The 24,478-nt window shown below is 40.3% G+C and overlaps 2 protein-coding genes across 2 annotated transcripts; both read left to right on the top strand.

Moving 5' to 3' along the window:
• Positions 1-3,799: 3,799 nt before the first annotated feature.
• LOC310823348 (potassium channel subfamily K member 18-like) lies at positions 3,800-8,641 on the top strand (the record flags this gene model as incomplete). The annotated part of the gene is made up of 3 exons (XM_083696192.1): positions 3,800-4,028; positions 4,206-4,343; positions 7,806-8,641. The coding sequence occupies 3 exons, from the start codon at positions 3,800-3,802 to the stop codon at positions 8,639-8,641; spliced, it is 1,203 nt and encodes a 400-aa protein (XP_083552318.1).
• A 5,166-nt stretch (positions 8,642-13,807) lies between these two features.
• On the top strand, positions 13,808-17,249 carry kcnk18 (potassium channel, subfamily K, member 18; the record flags this gene model as incomplete). Its single annotated transcript, XM_083696191.1, has 3 exons — positions 13,808-13,835; positions 14,214-14,351; positions 16,414-17,249. The coding sequence occupies 3 exons, from the start codon at positions 13,808-13,810 to the stop codon at positions 17,247-17,249; spliced, it is 1,002 nt and encodes a 333-aa protein (XP_083552317.1).
• Positions 17,250-24,478: the final 7,229 nt, after the last annotated feature.

Here is a 24,478-nt window from a genome sequence, read left to right as displayed (position 1 = left end):
CAATGAAAAATACACAGTGAATCCAAACTCAGTAACTCAATAACATGGAACTATCGAAAGCTGAGGGTCTTTTTAAACTATTAAGCTTTTTGTAACTCCAAAAACTCTCATCCGGTTAACCAACCAACCATACCACTCTCAACCAACCAACTCTTTTTTATATATATATACAAATATATATATGTATATATATATATGTTTTTATGGCATTTCTGCTTTATTGGAGAGAGACACAAGACACGACATGACATGCAGGATATGTCAAAGGCCAGAATCAAACCATGGACCTTGTGATAATATGGTATGCGCCTTAGTGTGCTACGCCAATTAAGCGCCCGAACCAACCAACTCTATACCCACTCCACTGAACTACCCAACCTTACAACATTCTATCTTCTAACCTTCTAACCCATACTGATCATCTATCCATCCTCTCTATCTATCTATGACCTTCTAACATACTATCTATCTAACATTCTATCTTTCCAACCTTATATTTATCTAACCTTTCAACTACCTACCAACCGTCATCCTTTCACGAGTCAATACTGCTTAACCCATACTGATTAACCTCTTAATTGTTTTGATCTTTCTATACCTCCCCTCTCTCATCTATTCATCCTCTTTTTCATCTATCCAATCAACCAACCTAACCAACCTATCTTGCTTTCTGATACCTTGTAAACCTTTTAAAATGTTAAGCTTTTTGTAATTCCAAAAGTTCCAAAGTTCCTCTCTACCTACTAAACACTGAAGTATAGAGAAAGGACTGGATGGGTTAAGAATAAAGACATTTAACAGTTAACATTGCGTTACATCTGACTACACAAGATATTTTATGGTTAATAATGATTGATAATGATTTGCTCATCCCTGTGCGACAGACACTCGATCATATCAGATCCTAGATTCCATTAAGAATACTCAATATGCCACCACCATGCTCTCAACTTACAATGAATCGCGAAGAGTTTATGCTTGGTCCAATACCTGAAGCCAATGACTCGACTCTACGTGTTCTTAACGATGCATGTGAACATTAGACATTAATGGGATGACCTGGTCACAATTATGTCGTGCTGTTCTAACAGAACATTTACCTAGCGCACAACATCACATTAATGTACATAGAAATAATGAGAATTAAGTATCAACATATTAACCAATTTAACAGTTTCAAAGGAACATATAAAATAAACAAACTGCAGTAAACAAATGGAAATGTAACCATATGTCTAATGCTATGTGTGTCAAGGACAACACAGGAGACCGGTGCCCATAGGCTACCCCGAGAAACTCAAATAATGAATGGTCTGTATCTTCCTTAAATATCCTCCAAACAATAGAACATACACTCACTGAACACTTTATTAGGAACACCTGTACACCTTCTCATGGTGGAGGTGGTGTAATGGTGTGGGGAATGTTTTCTTGGCACACTTTGGGCCCATTAATACCAATCAATCATCGCTTGAATGCCATAGACTATTTGAATATTGCTGCTGACCATGTGCATCCCTTCATGGCTACAATTTACCCATCTTCTAATGGCTACTTCCAGCATGATAATGCACCATGTGACAAAGAAAAGGTCGTCTCAAACTGGTTTCATGATCGAGTTTCATTTCAATGAGTTCAGTGTTCTTCAGTGGCGTTCCCAGTCACCAGATCTGAATTCAATAGAACACCTTTGGGATGTGGTAGAACGGGAGATTCACAGCTTGAAAGTGCACCTGAAAAATCTGCAGGAATTGTTGAGAGCAAAGGGAGGCCCGACCCAGTATTAGTGTAGTGTTCCTAATAAAGTGTCCAGTGAGTGTAAGTGAGATGCCAGTTGGTCTATGCTACAGTGCCTTCGGAATGTATTCAGACCCCTTTACTTTTTCCACATTTTGTTGTGTTATAGACTCAATTTAAAATGGATTAAATTACAAGAATTTGCCATCAATCCACACACAATACCCCAGAATGACAAAGTGAAAACAGGTTTTTAGAAATTTATTAAAGTTGAAATACAGAAATACCTCATGTACATAAGTATTCAGACTCTTTTCTATGACACTCTTAAAATTAGCTAAAATGCCAAAATGTCATCTACAAATCCCCCGGTAAGTTGAATTGAGTCCATCTTAATGCAAGGATAATAGTTCATGTAATTTTGGAATGAATATCTTTGTTTTTATAGGGTCTCTGATTTGCATAGGAATCAATTACACACTGTGTGGATCAGGTTGTCATTACAAACTGAGCAAATGGAGAGGAACAAAACTACTCAGGAATGCGACCCTGAGGCCTGGGGAGACTGCAATTTGGAATTGCACAAAAGGAAAAGTAGTCGATGGAACAACATCGTCTCAGTCACTCTACAAAATTGGTCTATAACCAAGTGGCCAAAAAGAATCCTTTAATGAAAAAGAATCTATCTCATATCCATAATTGTGTTTGCAACAATGAATTCAAGTGATAGCGCAAAGAAAGTGCCTGGAAATGTGTTTATTTGGTTTTTCTACAAAGCATTAAGTTTGGTGCAAATCCAGCACATGCAATGCCGTTTCCGCACCATCTCTTGTGTGAAGAATAGTGGTAGCTGCATCAAGTTATGGGTATTTTTCTCACTGGCAGGGACTGGGGAGTTTGTCAGGATCAAGAGCAAATTATGAAATTTGCTGAGTTGGTAGTGACATCCTAGTCCACACAGTCTGTAATTGATTCCAATTCTAATCAGAGACCCTGTAAAAGCAAAGATATTAATTCCAAAATTACATGAACTATTATCCTTGCATTATGATGGAGTCAATTCAAGTCATTGAGAGATTTGTTGATGACATTTTTGCATTTTAGCTAATTTTATCTATCAATTTATCCATCCAACCAACCAATCAACCCATCTTTAACTTTATCTCACTTTCTTTCAATATCCCAGCTATCGATCTATGTCGTCCAAACCATCTTTAAACTTTTACTAAACTTCTACTATCAAAATAAGACTTTTCAAGCGCACAAACTTTCTTCTGGAACTTCTTTTTCTAATTTATTACATTAGCAATAGCCTACCGGTCATTGAAAGTGTCATTAAAACATTTATGAAGCTAAGATGATATACAACAGCAGTCAAAATTCAACAAGTAAGATCTTTTGTTTTTTTGTTTTTTTTGTTTTTTTACTGATTTCTGATCCATGGTTTGGCCTATTTTGTTGTATCTCTGATTCATGGCAGAAGTTGGTTGTATTGACTGTTAAGGTGTTGACAGGGTTGTCCCTGTGCCTTATATGGCAGTGCATACTGTCTGGCATGGTATCTGAAGAGTGCCAGTTGTTCCCCTGAAACAACATTGGCGTATGTGGCTGGCTAAATATAGGCCATCAACACCTGGCTGTCATAGTCAAAGTTCGAGGCACAGGGCCAGGCCAAATTGCGTTTAGTGATTAAAATGGCAATTTAATTATCCAGATGAAAAGGTGAGAAATCAGATACAAAACGAATACATGTCATATGTTGTTACATTCTAAAGAATCATGTCCCGTTGTTGCAAGGAGGAGGAAGACGGATACATCCCGTAGGCCTAACTGTCACGCATCATTCTACCATATGACTACAATGGGAGGGATAATTCGTTTGAGTCAAGACCACTTGTCTCCGGGGGGAACCTCCAGTCAGTGCTTTCTAAATGCGGTGGGTTAATGGTCCTCTCATTGGCCAAGCATTTCGCGCGTCTCTCCGGGCCGTTTTGACAACCTTATCATGGAAAGTCAGGCATTGATCAACACGGTGTTCCAATAGCTCATGCGAGGCTGTAAGATGTCGGTGGCAGTGAAAGAGGGCCGAAGTTCGAGAGAGAAGTCCAAGTCTGTTTCTCTCTTATGGAGACTCTTTCCGCACGTTTTTCTCATACTTACACTCGTCGCATATGCCGCTTTGGGAGCGGTGCTATTCATGCATATAGAGGGAGGGGATGGGGAGCCCAAAACAATAAAGGAATATCATTCGTTTTTGGGTGATATAGTCGACTTTATTCGGAAGAATCCAGGTGAGATGAATGGCTAGGTAAATCAACGTCTAGTTAATACAAACATTTTACATTTCTACATCATTCAATCACCTTTTCAGGAGAGAGAAAAGAGGAATGATGAACGAACAATAAGTAATTGAATTGTTGATTATGGTTAACTGTATTTTGACCTTAATAGTTACATTTTATTTTCAGAAAATTCGTCCAGTGATTTGGTGGAAGACATAAAGAATCGTACCGAAAAGGAGTTCAAGTCTATATGGCTTCAGCATCCAAAAAGATGGACGTTCTATGGATCCTTGTTCTTCTGTTGTACTGTGTTCACAACCGTGGGTAAGTCCTATATCTGCACTAATGTTAGTTACATGATTACATCTGAAGTCTATGCTGTGCAACATTTTTGCCACTTAAATCAAATTAATAAAGAATATTTCATTATGTACAGTACACTGCACAATATGCTATTGAGGTGTGGAGGGTGGGGTTTAGTTTTGGACTTTCATTATAAGCCGTCCTTTCACACTAAATGAGTTGTTTAACTTCATGAGGACAATAATCAATTACTCATAGTTATTATTATTCTTTCTACCTGTTCACACACCAGTGATAGGATGGATTACCTCTGCTAAGCCACAGTGGCTTTCCCGTCAAAATGAATCACTCTCAAAGAAATACAAATAGCATTGTAGAAGTATCAGACATGATAGATGTACAATATCTGATTACTGAACCTCCTCAATCTTTTCATAACAGAACATAGTAGAAAGAGGATTTTATAATAACTGCCATCTATTTCATATTCACTGAGCTTTAGATGGGGTAGGGGCTCATACAGTATGCTGTTTGCTTGAGACTTGGTGCACTTTGGTCCTCATCATCGTGTGCTCTCTGTGTACTGATGTTACCAGGCTGTAAAGAAGAGGACTTGGTCTCAGTCTGTCCATCATTAGTCAACCATTAGTCAACCATGTGATGAATATGAAATAATGCTTTGTCAACAGCGACATTGAAGCTTTAAAAATGATTTTACTTAGAGATGAATCATGTATTTTGCAACCATTAATTCTCAAACTGCTGATAAACTGTTAAACAATAAAACATAAATCATTCAACATTATGATTTATTTCAGCAAGTAAATGCAGAGGTAGGCCAGTATCAGACTGTATTATGGTGTATTGTATTATGGTGAATCGATCTTCTGTGAAGCATTGACCGAAATGCTATTTTTTTTCATATATTAAATGTATCTACACCATTATTATACAGAATAAGTGGAATGTGAACTCTCCCTGAACAAGACCATCTCCCTAAGCAAATTAACTTCCAGAGAAAACCACATTTTTATTCTTCCAGAATGACATCATCATCACTATCAAATAAATAAGCAATAATTTACATCCTCATTTCCGAGGAGCAACAGGAACTGTCTCTGTAATCACAGTATGACAAAAACCAATTAGTGAAAGGCTACTGGCCTTTCATTTCTGCATTTGGGCTTTGGCTAAACTTGCTCAACGTATTCTCATTCAGAAGTGTCAGAGAGTAGCCTAAATGCCACGTTGCTCATGCAATCTATAAAACTAGCATACAAACATTTGGTTGTGATCTGCCCTCATTCTTACCCACTTGTGTTTCTAATCTGCAGACAACTGCTGAGGAAGGGTGGGGAGGATGCCAGGGCCTGTGTCCCTCTCCTGCCAGTCCCTGTGGGGGGCAGGTCCATGCTGGGCGTGTGTCCCTCTTCTGCCAGTCTCTGTGGGGGGCAGGTCCATGCTGGCCTCAGATTCTGATTAGTGAACGATCACCACCAGGATCTGCAGATGATGCTGATCAGATGTTCCATCTAAATTATGATGTAATGTAAATAATTAGAATCAGAGGTAACAGAACCAGAGGGCATAGATTATAATAAAAACATGTAGGAAGAGGTGAATATTAAGATTTGCTCATACCTAGTGTGAATGGTCAGTCAAGGATATGGGAATTGACTGACTATAGCCACCAGCAACATGAGGGAGTGTGAGGTAGACATTGTGCAGCATGTCAAATGGTCTTCATTGTTTATTTCACATCCTGGAAATTGACTCAGATTGACACAGAGTGACCTATATTAACATCTAGTTGTATGATTGTATGTTGCCTTTGAGAAAAAGTAAACCATACATATACTGTAGGCCTACTGAGAGCACATGCAGACAACACATAGGGCTACCTTCTCTTCTTTCACAGCTATTGTTTATTATTATATTGTTTCAACCCATGTCAAAGGAAGATAGATTCTTGATTTATCCTTACCCCTGTCTTAACTTCACTTAAAAGCCATTTCAAGCCACAACTCCAGCATAAGTGCCTGGTTACCACAGCTAATGGGGCTTCCCATTAACAGCATTTGCAGACAGTGTGTCAGGCATACACACCGTACCTCTGTTTAGTTCAGCAATTGTACAGAACCTGGCAAGCGTAGTGTACAGCTGACCTGGGTTCAAAGAGTATTTGAAATCATTTCAAATACTCAGCTGTGCTTGATTGAATTTAGACCAATGATCTCAATTGTTCCAAAAGTGCAAACCCCACCCATCTGGCATTTCCAGGCAAGCTCAAGCAAATGCTTCAACCCAGGTCTAGTGTACAGGTCCTGTATGTGCAGATGCCAGGCCACAAAGGATCTAGCAATTTGAGTGTCCAGCTAGCAGTGCTCATTGAAAGCAAAACTTTACCTGTCATCCAAGTCTGTGTTTGAAGCTGTTATTTTTCCATTTGACCGTGATTACAGATATGAATAGATACAGTGCCCTCCGTAAATATTGGGACAGTGAAACATTTTTGTTCTTCTTTTGGCTCTATAGTTTGGATTAAAAATCTAACAATTACTATGAGGTTAAAGTATTGAGTCTCCGCTTTTATTTGAGGTATTTTTGTACATATTGGTTTCACCATTTAGACACTTTTATACATAGTACCAATACTTATGGAGGGCACTGTATATCTATTGGAAGAACAGAATATGCTGTATGCTGTAGCAGTACACCTTCAGTCTTGTACCTGTAGTATACAGGACATCAATCCGCAGGAACAGAACAGCCTTGTGCTATGTTCATGTACTTCATGAACTTAAATCATGATTGCAGGGCGAGAAAATTGTCCTTATGATGGGGGTGGAGGGCGGAGTGCCTTAACAGCTGCTTGAAAATACATTAGGAAGTTGGTTAATATCTGATGTGATAGCTATCGTGGCCAGCTGCAATAGTCTAACAGACTCTATAGCTTGGTCTGCAAACAGGAAGGCCCACAAATCACGGTGGACAGACACTCTGAGAGTAAGATGCATTTAATGTTACCAACAAGAAGCATATTAGAGTTTTGAAGACAGTTCTCTTTCCTTTTTACTCATGATGTAGGGAAAACATATTTGCAGTATCTAAATATTCAGTTGGTCTTTTCCCCTCTACAATATGCCCCCAGCAAGAATTTTGAATCAGCAGTATGTCCAATGTAGACAAATGACCAACAGGTGGCAGCAATGATTACAAAATCCTGGTTGCAAGCTGTTCATTGTTTCCACTTTCTCCTTCTAATTTTGTGTATGAGCCATTTTCAATATGGATTTCAAAACAAGGCACAAATATGGATTTTCACATAAGACAATATCAGCAGGAAATAGGAGCTGTGCTGTGGGTTGTGGATTCAATTCACACAGGGAACATATACCCCCAAAATGTATGCACTCGTACTGTAAGTTGCTTTGGATAAAGGAGTCAGCTAAATAGCAAATATTATCCTCTGTCTTGTTTCAGGCTATGGGGAGATCTACCCAGTGACTCTGACTGGTAAGGTGGTGTGTATCCTGTATGCCATGTTGGGCATCCCCCTCACACTCCTGGTCATCACTGATGTTGGGGATATCCTAGCCGTGCTCACCTCCAAGGCCTACCTCCGCCTTCACACCCTCTGCAGGCTGATCCTCCGCCGCAGCTGGTCCCCCACCAAGGCTGGGAAGAAGTCTAAGGACAGGGACCAGGTGGCCATCCAGGATGGCACCTACATCTTCAGCCACGAGGTGGTGGTCCGTGAGCCCATGGACATCCGGCAGGTTCTCCACAGTCAGACGGAGGTGAAGCGCAAGTCCATCCATCTTTGCAAAAACACAGAGATCTTTGATCATATCGTGGCCCGGGAGAACTTCACCAGGCAGGGCCCTCTCCTACGCAGCCTCTCCTGCCCGGAGCTGGACCGCATGCCCCCGCTGCCCAATGACTATGCCATGTGGGACTTCACAGGCATAGGGGACAGCATGGACCAGCTGAATGTGCCACTGGTGCTGATCCTGGTGGTGGTGTTCGCCTACATCCTGTTTGGGGGCCTCATCCTGCCCCTCTGGGAGACGGAGTTTTACGACTTTGACTCCTACTATTTCTGCTTCATCACGCTTACCACCATCGGCTTTGGCGACATCGTGCCCAATCATCCCAAGTACTTCATGCTCACCTCCGTCTTCATCATCACTGGCATGGCCATCATGTCCATGGCTTTCAAGCTGGGCCAGTCACGCATTGTCAGCTGCTATCGCCAGGGCATGCTCTGCATCAGCGGGGGCAAGGTGGAGACCTTCGAGGTGGAAGAGAGCAGCTGAATTCACAGGCTTTGCTCACTGGACATTTTGGGTCGTAAAAGTTGAATGTGGAGTCACATTTCTGTAAGGCCTGCCTTGGAAACAATGTTTAGCTCAGGAGAAGGCAACACTGACCCATGTGTTGATGCATGAGCATATGAAATATGCATAAGGCCAAAGCTGTGGTCATGTTATGACTCTGACATTATGTATGTATTGGAATTTAATCTCATGCTTGTCCGAATACCCATCAGTATGTCTGAATTATTAATAGTTAATTATCTATTATGTAGTAATAGTGCTCAATGGCCATGATAAAACAGAAGCAATCAAGGAATGAGATCACATGATAAAGAACATTCAGTGGAGAGCGCTGTTTTAGACCAGACAAAGCCTTTTCTAAAATCGTGACAAAGCCTTTTGTCCATTTGTACGTTTTGTTTGTTTGCAAGGATATGCACACATTTGCCGATATTTGCACACATTTTATGCTATTCGTATGTAGGTTTTCTAATTTTCTGCATCACCAAAGAGGGCAGCACCGGGCAAAACTACATGCTACACCTTTAATGTTCCAAAAGCTGTTTTCAGCTTAACCTGCTACATCTATTATTTTTTGATTAATGGGACATTGGTACACTTGTCTGTTGCTGCAATGGCCCATGCTTGGTAATGATACAATGTGTATCAAAAGTGGTCATAATATGAATGAAAAGTGGTCATAACACATAGTCCACATTAAAGCTTCTGCTTTAACTTCTCATTGCCTTTCTCTCTAAATGTTTCCTACTGGTTTGCTTGAGAGAGGAGTCTCTTACTTTAGGACAGTTCAGGTTTTAACATCAATTTTCCAAATATAGATGTATTGTTCTGTAGGTGGTGTGTGAATCAGCAAAAGTAGCTAATTTATATTCTGACTAGTTACAGATATAAGGCTTGTCATAAATTAGCCGAAAATGTTACAAATGAACTTTTTGATATGTAGCTACAATCATATTTTCAAAGCTAAAGTCTTGAGGTCAAGTATATGCGAGGTACAGTTCAGCACAGAAGACACAATGTCTCGAACCTCTCTGGGTAGTTGTTTTAATGTCTTTGTAACGAGGATTTCTATGCAAACAGAGCTAGAAACTCTGAACAGCTCTGCAAATGGTACATTAACATTGTTTGTCTGAAATGGTCAAGAAATGTACATTACATAATATATAAAATAGATGTGACAATAGTTCCCTCTGGCACTAATTGATAATCAGCCTCAATGTTTATGCTCATGCTGTCTCTTAGCAAACTGTATCTTCTGCTTTCACATTGCCATTAAAATATGTTCAAAATTCAAATCAATCTGTGGTGTTCATGAAGGAAGACAATGTGTTGACATGAAAACACTGTTTCAATGAGCATTCAGTCAAGGCAGCAAAACTATTATGTAAGCAAAACATCCTATTACTTAACTGTAGCAAAGGTGCTTTTGTTTTTTAGATACCCCCCTTCTTGAGGTAGAGCACAGCACACAGATAATCTAGACCGGCCACCAACCCCCTAAACATCAATTCAACAATCACAGAAAATACAAGTCAAGCATTCCTTCGTGGGCCAGGATCTTGATAAACCTGTGTTGGCTGCCCAACGGCACTGACAGGATGCTGTAGCCCCTCAGTGAGCTCTTTATATACATCTTTATCTACATCTACTATATATATATAATAATATTATTATTATTATTTTCATTATTTAATTATTATATTGTTGGTGTTGTTGTTATTGTTATTGTTATTGTTATTGTTATTGTTATTGTAATTATTATTATTATTATTATTTTTTCAGGGCATTTCTGATTTATTGGAGAGAGACACTAGAGTTTGACATGCAGGATATGTCAATGGCCGGAATCAAAGCAGGGACCTTGTGATAATATGGTATGCGCCTTAGTGTGCTACGCCACTTAAACACCTAAAGCAACCAACTCTACACCCACTCCACTGAACTATCCAACCTTACAACATACAATCTTCTAACCTTCTAACCCATACTGATCATCTATCATCTATCCTCTCTATCTCACATTTTATCTATGACCTTCTAACATACTATCTATCCAACATTCTATCTTTCCAACCTTATATCTATCTAACCTTTCAATTACCTAACCATCATCCTTTCAGGAGTCAATACTGCTTCACTCAGTATAAGCCATACTGATTAACCTCTTAATTGTTTTGATCTTTCTATAACTCCCCTCTCTCATCTATCCATCCTCTCTTTCATCTATTCAATCAACCAACCTAACCAAGTTAAGCAAGGGTTAAGAATAAAGACATACATTTATTTAGAACTAACAGTTAACATTGCGTTATATCTGACTACACAAGATATTTTAGGGTTAATAATGATTGATAATGATTTGCTCATCCCTGTGCGACAGACACTCGATCATATCAGATCCTAGATTCCATTAAGAATACTCAATATGCCACCACCATGCTCTCAACTTACAATGAATCGCGAAGAGTTTATGCTTGGTCCAATACCTGAAGCCAATGACTCGACTCTACGTGTTCTTAACGATGCATGTGAACATTAGACATTAATGGGATGACCTGGTCACAATTATGTCGTGCTGTTCTAACAGAACATTTACCTAGCGCACAACATCACATTAATGTACATAGAAATAATGAGAATTAAGTATCAACATATTAACCAATTTAACAGTTTCAAAGGAACATATAAAATAAACAAACTGCAGTAAACAAATGGAAATTTAACCATATGTCTAATGCTATGTGTGTCAAGGACAACACAGGAGACCGGTGCCCATAGGCTACCCCGAGAAACTCAAATAATGAATGGTCTGTATCTTCCTTAAATATCCTCCAAACAATAGAACATACACTCACCGAACACTTTATTAGGAACACCTGTACACCTTCCCCTGGTGGAGGTGGTGTAATGGTGTGGGGAATGTTTTCTTGGCACACTTTGGGCCCATTAATACCAATCAATCATCGCTTGAATGCCATAGACTATTTGAATATTGCTGCTGACCATGTGCATCCCTTCATGGCCACAATTTATCCATCTTCTAATGGCTACTTCCAGCATGATAATGCACCATGTGACAAAGAAAAAATCGTCTCAAACTGGTTTCATGAACATGACAATGAGTTCAGTGTTCTTCAGTGGCCTTCCCAGTCACCAGATCTGAATTCAATAGAACACCTTTGGGATGTGGTAGAGATTCACGACCCAGTATTAGTGTAGTGTTCCTAATAAAGTGTCCAGTGAGTGTAAGTGAGATGCCAGTTGGTCTATGCTACAGTGCCTTCGGAATGTATTCAGACCCCTTTACTTTTTCCACATTTTGTTGTGTTATAGACTCAATTTAAAATGGATTAAATTACAAGAATTTGCCATCAATCCACACACAATACCCCAGAATGACAAAGTGAAAACAGGTTTTTAGAAATTTCAGTACATTTATTAAAGTTGAATTACAGAAATACCTCATGTACATAAGTATTCAGACCCTTTTCTATGACACTTAAAATTAGCTAAAATGCCAAAATGTCATCTACAAATCCCCCGGTAAGTTGAATTGAGTCCATCTTAATGCAAGGATAATAGTTCATGTAATTTTGGAATGAATATCTTTGTTTTTATAGGGTCTCTGATTTGCATAGGAATCAATTACACACTGTGTGGATCAGGTTGTCATTACAAACTGAGCAAATGGAGAGGAACAAAACTACTCAGGAATGCGACCCTGAGGCCTGGGGAGACTGCAATTTGGAATTGCACAAAAGGAAAAGTAGTCGATGGAACAACATCGTCTCAGTCACTCTACAAAATTGGTCTATAACCAAGTGGCCAAAAAGAATCCTTTAATGAAAAAGAATCTGTCTCATATCCATAATTGTGTTTGCAACAATGAATTCAAGTGATAGCGCAAAGAAAGTGCCTGGAAATGTGTTTATTTGGTTTTTCTACAAAGCATTAAGTTTGGTGCAAATCCAGCACATGCAATGCCGTTTCCGCACCATCTCTTGTGTGAAGAATAGTGGTAGCTGCATCAAGTTATGGGTATGTTTCTCACTGGCAGGGACTGGGGAGTTTGTCAGGATCAAGAGCAAATTATGAAATTTGCTGAGTTCGTAGTGACATCCTAGTCCACACAGTCTGTAATTGATTCCAATTCTAATCAGAGACCCTGTAAAAGCAAAGATATTAATTCCAAAATTACATGAACTATTATCCTTGCATTATGATGGAGTCAATTCAAGTCATTGAGAGATTTGTTGATGACATTTTTGCATTTTAGCTAATTTTATTTATCAATTTATCCATCCAACCAACCAATCAACCCATCTTTAACTTTATCTCACTTTCTTTCAATATCCCAGCTATCGATCTATGTCGTCCAAACCATCTTTAAACTTTTACTAAACTTCTACTATCAAAATAAGACTTTTCAAGCGCACAAACTTTCTTCTGGAACTTCTTTTTCTAATTTATTACATTAGCAATAGCTAATATTTTTTTTTATTTTTTTTACTGATTTCTGATCCATGGTTTGGCCTATTTTGTTGGATTTCTGATTCATGGCAGAAGTTGGTTGTATTGACTGTTAAGGTGTTGACAGGGTTGTCCCTGTGCCTTATATGGCAGTGCATACTGTCTGGCATGGTATCTGAAGAGTGCCAGTTGTTCCCCTGAAACAACATTGGCGTATGTGGCTGGCTAAATATAGGCCATCAACACCTGGCTGTCATAGTCAAAGTTCGAGGCACAGGGCCAGGCCAAATTGCGTTTAGTGATTAAAATGGCAATTTAATTATCCAGATGAAAAGGTGAGAAATCAGATACAAAACGAATACATGTCATATGTTGTTACATTCTAAAGAATCATGTCCCGTTGTTGCAAGGAGGAGGAAGACGGATACATCCCGTAGGCCTAACTGTCACGCATCATTCTACCATATGACTACAATGGGAGGGATAATTCGTTTGAGTCAAGACCACTTGTCTCCGGGGGGAACCTCCAGTCAGTGCTTTCTAAATGCGGTGGGTTAATGGTCCTCTCATTGGCCAAGCATTTCGCGCGTCTCTCCGGGCCGTTTTGACAACCTTATCATGGAAAGTCAGGCATTGATCAACACGGTGTTCCAATAGCTCATGCGAGGCTGTAAGATGTCGGTGGCAGTGAAAGAGGGCCGAAGTTCGAGAGAGAAGTCCAAGTCTGTTTCTCTCTTATGGAGACTCTTTCCGCACGTTTTTCTCATACTTACACTCGTCGCATATGCCGCTTTGGGAGCGGTGCTATTCATGCATATAGAGGGAGGGGATGGGGAGCCCAAAACAATAAAGGAATATCATTCGTTTTTGGGTGATATAGTCGACTTTATTCGGAAGAATCCAGGTGAGATGAATGGCTAGGTAAATCAACGTCTAGTTAATACAAACATTTTACATTTCTACATCATTCAATCACCTTTTCAGGAGAGAGAAAAGAGGAATGATGAACGAACAATAAGTAATTGAATTGTTGATTATGGTTAACTGTATTTTGACCTTAATAGTTACATTTTATTTTCAGAAAATTCGTCCAGTGATTTGGTGGAAGACATAAAGAATCGTACCGAAAAGGAGTTCAAGTCTATATGGCTTCAGCATCCAAAAAGATGGACGTTCTATGGATCCTTGTTCTTCTGTTGTACTGTGTTCACAACCGTGGGTAAGTCCTATATCTGCACTAATGTTAGTTACATGATTACATCTGAAGTCTATGCTGTGCAACATTTTTGCCACTTAAATCAAATTAATAAAGAATATTTCATTATGTACAGTACACTGCACAATATGCTATTGAGGTGTGGAGGGTGGGGTTTAGTTTTGGACTTTTTTATAAGCCGTCCTTTCACACTAAATGAGTTGTTTAACCTCATGAGGACAATAATCAATTGCTCATAGTTATTATTATTTTTTCTACCTGGTTCACACACCAGTGATAGGATGGATTACCTCTGCTAAGCCACAGTGGCTTTCCCGTCAAAATGAATCACTCTCAAAGAAATACAAATAGCATTGTAGAAGTATCAGACATGATAGATGTACAATATCTGATTACTGAACCTCCTCAATCTTTTCATAACAGAACATAGTAGAAAGAGGATTTTATAATAACTGCCATCTATTTCATATTCACTGAGCTTTAGATAGGGTAGGGGCTCATACAGTATGCTGTTTGCTTGAGACTTGGTGCACTTTGGTCCTCATCATCGTGTGCTCTCTGTGTACTGATGTTACCAGGCTGTAAAGAAGAGGACTTGGTCTCAGTTTGTCCATCATTAGTCAACCATTAGTCAACCATGTGATGAATATGAAATAATGCTTTGTCAACAGCGACATTGAAGCTTTAAAAATGGTTTTACTTAGAGATGAATCATGTATTTTGCAACCATTAATTCTCAAACTGCTGATAAACTGTTAAACAATAAAACATAAATCATTCAACATTATGGTGTATTTCAGCAAGTAAATGCAGAGGTAGGCCAGTATCAGACTGTATTATGGTGTATTGTATCTACACCATTATTATACAGAATAAGTGGAATGTGAACTCTCCCTGAACAAGACCATCTCCCTAAACAAATTAACTTCCAGAGAAAACCACATTTTTATTCTTCCAGAATGACATCATCATCACTATTAAATAAATAAGCAATAATTTACATCCTCATTTCCGAGGAGCAACAGGAACTGTCTCTGTAATCACAGTATGACAAAAACCAATTAGTGAAAGGCTACTGGCCTTTCATTTCTGCATTTGGGCTTTGGCTAAACCTTCAGTCTCGTACCTGTAGTATACAGGACATCAATCCGCAGGAGCAGAACAGCCTTGTGCTATGTTCATGTACTTCATGAACTTAAATCATGATTGCAGGGCGAGATGTTACTAAAATTGTCCTTATGATGGGGGTGGAGGGCGGAGTGCCTTAACAGCTGCTTGAAAATACATTAGGAAGTTGGTTAATGTCTGATATGTGATAGCTATCGTGGCCAGCTGCTACAGACTAATAGCTAATAGCTTGGTCTGCAAACAGAAAGGCCCACAAATCACGGTGGAGAGACACTCTGAGAGCAAGATGCTTCATGTTACCAACAAGAAGCATGTTAGAGTTTTGAAGACAGTCCTCTTTCCTTTTTACTCATGATGTAGGGAAATACACAATGGATCTGAACTACTTCACCTTCACTTTGCTGTCCCTTAGTGATCAAATACCGTCGGCAATCGTAGAGGACTGTAAAAAGAATAATAACTGATGCGTACGATTAAATACAAAGTAATCTTTTATCGCCCTGATGAATGTCCAGTGAATTTATTCAATTTATACAATGGAAAAAAATACATTTGTAGTATCTAAGCATTCAGTTGGTCTTTTCCCCTCTATAATATGCCCCCAGCAAGTGTTTTGAATCAGCAGTATGTCCAATGTAGACAAATGACCAACTGGTGGCAGCAATGATTACAAAATCCTGGTTACAAGCTGTTCATTGTTTCCACTTTCTCCTTCTAATTTTGTGTATGAGCCATTTTCAATGTGGATTTCAAAACAAGGCACAAATATGGATTTTCACATAAGACAATATCAGCAGGAAATAGGAGCTGTGCTGTGGGTTGTGGATTCAATTCACACAGGGAACATATACGCCCAAAATGTATGCACTTGTACTGTAAGTTGCTTTGGATAAAGGAGTCAGCTAAATAGCAAATATTATCCTCTGTCTTGTTTCAGGCTATGGGGAGATCTACCCAGTGACTCTGACTGGTAAGGTGGTGTGTATCCTGTATGCCATGTTGGGCATCCCCCTCACACTCCTGGTCATCACTGATGTTGGGGATATCCTAGCCGTGCTCCTCTCCAAGGCCTACCTCCGCCTTCACACCCTCTGCAGGCTGATCCTCCGCCGCAGCTGGTCCCCCACCAAGGCTGGGAAGAAGTCTAAGGACAGGGACCAGGTGGCCATCCAGGATGGCACCTACATCTTCAGCCCCGAGGTGGTGGTCCGTGAGCCCATGGACATCCGGCAGGTTCTCCACAGCCAGACGGAGGTGAGGCGCAAGTCCATCCATCTTCGCAAAAACACTGAGATCTTTGATCATATCGTGGCCCGGGAGAACTTCACCAGGCAGGGCCCTCTCCTACGCAGCCTCTCCTGCCCAGAGCTGGACCGCATGCCCCTGCTGCCCAATGACTATGCCATGTGGGACTTCACGGGCATCGGGAACAGCATGGACCAGCTGAATGTGCCACTGGTGCTGATCCTGGTGGTGGTGTTCGCCTACATCCTGTTTGGGGGCCTCATCCTGCCCCTCTGGGAGACAGAGTTTTACGACTTTGACTCCTACTATTTCTGCTTCATCACGCTTACCACCATCGGCTTTGGCGACATTGTGCCCAACCATCCCAAGTACTTCATGCTCACCTCCGTCTTCATCATCACTGGCATGGCCATCATGTCCATGGCTTTCAAGCTGGGCCAGTCACGCATCGTCAGCTGCTATCGCCAGGGCATGCTCTGCATCAGCGGGGGCAAGGTGGAGACCTTCGAGGTGGAAGAGAGCAGCTGAATTCACAGGGTTTGACACTGCTCACTGGACATTTTGGGTCGTAAAAGTTGAATGTGGAGTCACATTTCTGTAAGGCCTGCCTTGGAAACAGTGTTTAGCTCAGGAGAAGGCAACACTGACCCATGTGTTGATGCATGAGCATATGAAATATGCATAAGGCCAAAGATGTGGTCATGTTATGACTGACATTATGTATGTATTGGAAATTAATCTCATGCTTGTCCGAATACCCAACAGTATGTCTGAATTATTAATAGTTAATTATCTATTATGTAGTAATAGTGCTCAATGGCCATGATAAAACAGAAGCAATCAAGGAATGAGATCACATGATAAAGAACATTCAGTGGAGAGCGCTGTTTTAGACCAGACAAAGCCTTTTCTAAAATCGTGACAAAGCCTTTTCAAAAAACCCTTTAAGTACCATTTGTACATTTTGTTTGTTTACAAGGATATGCACACATTTGCCGCTATTTGCACACATTTTATGCTATTCGTATGTAGGCAAAACTACATGCTACACCTTTAATGTTCCAAAAGCTGTTTTCAGCTTAACCTGCTACATCTATTATTTTTTGATTAATGGGACATTGGTACACTTGCTGCAATGGCCCATGCTTGGTAATGATACAATGTGTATCAAAAGTGGTCATAGTATGAATGAAAAGTGGTCATAACACATAGTCCACATTAAAGCTTCTGCTTTAACTTCTCATTGCCTTTCTCTCTAAATGTTTCCTACTGGTTTGCTTGAGAGAGGAGTCTCTTACTTTAGGACAGTTCAGGTTTTAACATCAATTTTCCAAATGTAGATGTATTGTTCTGTAGGTGGTGTGTGAATCAGCAAAAGTAGCTAATTTATATTCTGACTAGTTACAGATATAAGGCTTGTCATAAATTAGCCGAAAATGTTACAAATGAACTTTTTGATATGTAGCTACAATCATATTTTCAAAGCTAAAGTCTTGAGGTCAAGTATATGCGAGGTACAGTTCAGCACAGAAGACACAATGTCTGGGTAGTTGTTTTAATGTCTTTGTAACGAGGATTTCTATGCAAACAGAGCTAGAAACTCTGAACAGCTCTGCAAATGGTACATTAACATTGTTTGTCTGAAATGGTCAAGAAATGTACATTACATAATATATAAAATAGATGTGACAATAGTTCCCTCTGGCACTAATTGATAATCAGCCTCAATGTTTATGCTCATGCTGTCTCTTAGCAAACTGTATCTTCTGCTTTCACATTGCCATTAAAATATGTTCAAAATTCAAATCAATCTGTGGTGTTCATGAAGGAAGACAATGTGTTGACATGAAAACACTGTTTCAATGAGCATTCAGTCAAGGCAGCAAAACTATTATGTAAGCAAAACATCCTATTACTTAACTGTAGCAAAGGTGCTTTTGTTTTTTAGATACCCCCCTTCTTGAGGTAGAGTACAGCACACAGATAATCTAGACCGGCCACCAACCCCCTAAACATCAATTCAATAGATAAACCTGTGTTGGCTGCCTAATGGAATGCTGACAGGATGCTGTAGCCCCTCAGTAAGCTCTTTATCTACATCTACTGATATATACACTTACTGGCCAGAAACTGAGGCTACAATTCACACAGGCTCACCAAAATTGGACAATAGAAGATTGGAAACGTTGCCTGGTCTGATGAGTCTCGATTTCTGCTGCGACATTCAGATGGTAGGGTCAGAATTTGGCGTAAACAACATGAAAGCATGGATCCATCCTGCCTTGTATCAACGGTTCAGGCTGGTGGTGGTGGTGTAATGGTGTGGGGGATATTATCTTGGCACACTTTGGGCCCCTTAGTACCAATTGACCATTGTTTAAATGCCACAGCCTACCTGAGTATTGTTGCTGACCATGTCCATCCCTTTATGACCACAGTGTACCCATCTTCTGATGGCTACTTCCAGCAGGATAACGTGCCATGTCACAAAGTTCAAATCATCTCAAACTGGTTTCTTGAACATGACAATGAGTTCACTGTACTCCACAGTCACCAATCCAATAGAGCACCTTTGGGATGTGGTGGAACAGAAGATTAGCATCATGGTTGTGCAGCCGACAAATCTGCAGCAACTGCGTGATGCTATCATGTCAATATGGACCAAAATCTCTGAGAAATGTTTCCAGCACATTGTTGAATCTATGCCACAAAAATTAAGGCAGTTCTGAAGGCAAAAGGCGGTCCAACCCAGTACTAGCAAGGTGTACCTAATAAAGTGGCCGGTGAGTGTATGTGTGTGTGTACTATATATACAGTCATGAGAAAAAGTTAGGACACCCCCCAAAATATTAAGTTATTCTCTTAAAAATATGGACATATCAATATGTTATCTTCTTTCTAACAATGTCTATAGATAAAGGGGATGTAATTGAAACTATGAAAATGTAACTTTGTAATCATTTATTTAACGAAAAATTAACAATAATGCCAATTCCTACTGAGGAAAAAGTTAGGACACCCTATGCCCTAATAGCTAGTATTGCCCCCCTTGGCTGAAATAACCTCAATTAGACGTTTCTTATAACTGTCTACAGGTCTCTGACATCAATTGGGAGAAAGTTTTTCCCACTCCTCCTTGCAGAATTCTTTCAGCTGTGTGATGTTCGAGGGGTGTCTTGCATGCACAGCCAGTTTCAAATCAATCCACAGCATCTCAATAAGATTAAGATCCGGGCTTTGACTTGACCATTCCAGAACTCTCAATTTATTTTTCTTGAGCCATTCCTTGGTAGATTTACTGGAATGTTTTGGGTCATTGTCATGTTGCATGGTCCACATCTGCTTCAGCTTCAACTTTCGAACAGATGGTCTCACATTTTCCTCAAGCACCCTCTGATACAATACAAAATTCATAGTGGATTCTATGATGGTGAGCTGACCAGGCCCTGCTGCAGAAAAGCAGCCCCAAACCATGACATTTCCACCCCCATGCTTCACAGTTGGTATGAGGTTCTTGTTCTCAAATGCTGTCTTGGTTTTGTGCCAAACATGTCTACTCTTACTGTGCCCAAATAGTTCAACTTTGGATTCATCTGTCCAAAGCACATTGTTCCAGAAGTTCTGGTCTTTCTCTAGGTGTTCTCTGGCAAACTTTAGTCTTGCCCTGATGTTTTTTTTTGACAGCAGGGGTTTCCTCCTTGCACACCTCCCATGTAATGCAAACTTGTTCAGTCTCTTTCTTATGGTGGATGCATGTACTTTGACATCAATTGTGGCAAGAGATACCTGTAGGTCTCGTGATGACATTCTGGGATTGTTGGAGACTTCTTTAAGCATCTTTCGGTCAGCTCTTAGGCTGAACTTGCTTGGGCGGCCTGACCTGGCCATGTTGGTGGTGGTTTTAAATGTTCTCCACTTGTAAATTATTTTCCGGACAGTGGAATGGCCAATTTCGAATAGTTTGGAGATCTTTTTATATCCCTTCCCAGACTCATATGCATCTACAATTTTTCTTCTGAAGGCCTCAGAGAGCTCTTTTGATCTCGCCATGGTGATGCAACTCACTTCAACAATCAAGAGCAAACCAAACTAAATATCTGAGGCTTAAATAGGACAGGCTCCTCCAAAATCCTCTGTAACGATGTTCTAATCATTTGCACCTGATGTGGTGCTCTTTATTATAATTTTAGGCATTTTAAGTGGAACTAAATGTGGGGGTGTCCTAACTTTTTCCTCACAAGAAGATTGCATTTCTATTAATTACATTTTACCAATCATTTTTTAAATAATTTGTTTCAGTTGTATTTGTTTAGTTATATTACCTCAATTTTTCAATATTGTTCAAATGAATATCAAATGTCCATATGTTTGAATATGTTGAAGAAGACAAAGGTTTTCATAGGGTGTCCTAATTTTTTCTCATGACTGTACACTACATGGCCAAAAGTATGTGGACACCCGAACATCACACCCATATGTGCTTGTTGAACATCCAAAACCACGGGCATTAATATAGAGTTGGTCCCCCCTTTGCTGCTATAACAGCCTCCACTCTTCTAGGGAGGCTTTCCACTAGATTTTGGAACATGGCTGCGGGGATTCGCTCCCTTTCAGCCACAAGAGCATTAATGAGGTCGGGCATTGATGTCGGGCGAGAAGGCCTGGCTCGCAGTCGGCGTTCCAATTCATCCCAAAGGTGTTCGATGGGGTTGAGGTCAAGTTCTTCCACACCAAATTTGGCAAACCATGTCATTATGGACCTCTTTGTGCATGGGGGCATTGTCATGCTGAAACAGGAAAGGGCCTTCCCCAAACTGTTGCCACAAAGTTGGAAGTATACAATTCTCTAGAATGTCATTATATGCTGTAGTATTATGATTTACCTTCACTGGAAATAAGGGGCCTAGCCCAAACCATGAAAAACAGCCCCACCAAACTATACAGTTGGCAATGTGCATTCAGGCAGGTAGCTTTCTCTTGGCATCCGCCAAACCCAGATACATCCGTCAGACTGCCAGATAATGAAGCATGATTTATCACTCCAGAGAACGCATTTCCACTGCTCTAGAGTCCATTGGCGACGCTTGGCATTGCGCATGGTGATGTTAGGCTTGTGTGCAGCTGCTCGGCCATGGAAACTCATTTCATGAAGCTCCCGACGAACAGTTCCTGTGCTGACATTGCTTCCAGAGGCAGTTTGGAACTCGGTAGTGATTGTTGCAACCAAGGACAGACGATTTTTACGCACTAATGCGTTTCAGCATTCAGTGGTCTCATTCTGTGAATTCTTGAAAGTCACTGAGCTCTTCAGTACGACCAATTCTACTGCCAATGTTAGTCTATGGAGATTGCATGGCTGTATGCTTGCTTTTATGCACCTATTAGCAATGAGTGTGGGTGAAATAGCTGAACCCACTAATTAGAAGGGGTCCACATACTTTTGGCTATGTAGTGTATGTACAGTGCCCTGCGTAAGTAATGGGACAGAGAGGCATTTTTTCTTCTTTTGGCTCTCCACTCCAAAAGTTTGGATTTGAGTTGTGTACATATTAGTTTCACCATTTAGTTTCACCACTTCATACATAGTCCCCCTATTTCAGGGTACTAAAAGTAATGGGACAATTGGCTTGACAGGGGTTTCTGGTTAGTCAGGTGTGTTCCGTAAAATTCTTTGTGCAGTCATAAGAGATCTGTCAATATCTAGTATTGATTATTGGCTTTGCGATTGCCTTTGGAGTCTGCTATTGGTGTCTGTTAACATGAGGACCAAAGAGATCTTGAACGTTGGTTTGTCATCAACTCTCACACTATCTCTTTCAGAACAATCTCCTTGACCCACATCAATCTGACTTCAAGGCTGCTCACTCTACTGAAACTGCTCTCCTTGCTGTCATAGTGGCCCTCCACACCACCAGAGTTTCCTCCCTCTCCTCTGTTCTCATTCTTCTGGACTTGTCTGCTGCGTTTGACACAGCAAACCACCAGATCCTTCTGTCCCACTTCAGAGCTTGGCATCTTAGGCTATGCACTCTCCTGGTTTGTATCCTACCTGGCCAATGGCTCATACCAGGTAATGTGGAGAGGATTCTGAACCACAGTCATTGGTGGCTTGCACAAATAGTGGGTGGATCAAGTAGAAGGCAGATCAGTAGAAAAACAGTGACATGAAAGTAATTGGATCCTTAGACATTGCATTTAAATGTATATTTTCTTCACTTAAACTAGATACAAACTCATTGGCAACACAATCCAAATGCACAAGGATAAATCGCATAATAATCTACAGCTGCGTAATTTCATGTCTCCAACCCTCGCCAATATATCTCAAATCACTTGCCATTAACTGTTTACAGCAGTACAGTCTTTTTGGTGCACAGGCATTGTCTCAGTGGAAGCATTTGGATGCTGTGTAGGCAATGTAACATAACGCAAGATGGTGCCATTGTCCCGCTTTCAATAAGCGCGCGCAAGCGAATACCAGCATCAGCTGCAATGATGAGGATTGATCGGCCTTTCCGAAGCAGCCTACCCAGTAGTAGTGTAGTAGAGTAAACTACTTAAACTTCAGCTCTGGATGCAAAGACTCAGCCAATGATATGGACATGCTTATTTTAACACCCAAATGAAAGTATGACATGATACTAGTCACAAGTGGAGCTAAATAAACTCATTAAAATTCAATTAGCTCAGCATAATGATTGCCATGTTTCTTTTCAAATGTTGTGAGATGACGATCGAGTGCGAACGCTCAGGAAGTCGAAGAAGTGATGAAGTTTGACAGACAGGCACAATCATTCAAAAGTGGTTAATTTCATGGCTTTCACATCTCTGACAATTTGGTTGTTCCTGTCCACATGACTTCTTTTCTCAGTATAGAGAGATGATATCGCGGCGGCACTTCTGCATTATGAGTAGGGTGCGTTTTTTTATTGTGTGTGTGTGTGTGTGTGTGTGTGTGTGTGTGTGTGTGTGTGTGTGTGTGTGTGTGTGTGTGTGTGTGTGTGTGTCATTAATGGTGTTTTGTGTGGGCATTTATGGTTTCGCACCTGTATGAATCCACCGAAGTGCTCTTTGGTCAGCTAAATCACATATCTGATGCGCATAGTGAAATTAATTGGGTCTTTCCGCTGTTCAAATAGTTGGGAAATCACATCCTTGCCAAACTAATTAGAATTAAGGCATTTTAAAAGTTGAGATTGTATATGTTATTGTAGCAGTAAGACTGCACCGTATTGTTGTTTCAATATTGCGACCTGTTATTTACTTGTGCGCATTCGTCACTGCGCGATGTGTAGGTGAGGATGTTCCTGATAAAGGTTGAATGACGTCAAAGAGCATTCAAGTAACCAAAACGCCCAGCATCTAGCGTTCCTTTCACCACGGTTGCGACCGCAAAAAGGATTTAGCTAATGTGCATCTAAGGTAAGATTTCATCCAATCTGATATTTTGTTTGTTTGCAAACCTCAGGTCAAGCTCTCATTGTCATTTTCATTTTATTGTATTTTGATGGCAGCTAATAATTTTAAATTTTGACTCCGGATATTTTCCTCTGAAAATGTCTAGACTACAGGCTATATTCGTTGAAAAGCTTATACGTGCATAATAAGCAACCTTAGCAAACCTACTTTATATCTGAGGTCCCTGAGTCTGACCTGTCACATCACTCTCTGGTCTTCAACAGGTCACATCTGGTCTTTAACGTTTGTTTTTACTCATTTTTTCCCACCAGAGCGCTTGCTCCTTGTGCATTTTGATA

The sequence above is a fragment of the Argentina silus genome (genome assembly GCF_951799395.1).
Source record: "Argentina silus genome assembly, chromosome: X".
NCBI classification, from domain to species: Eukaryota; Metazoa; Chordata; class Actinopteri; order Argentiniformes; family Argentinidae; genus Argentina; species Argentina silus.
The sequence above is the reverse complement of the archived record's forward strand: the minus strand, read 5'-3'. Positions and strand labels throughout refer to the sequence as shown.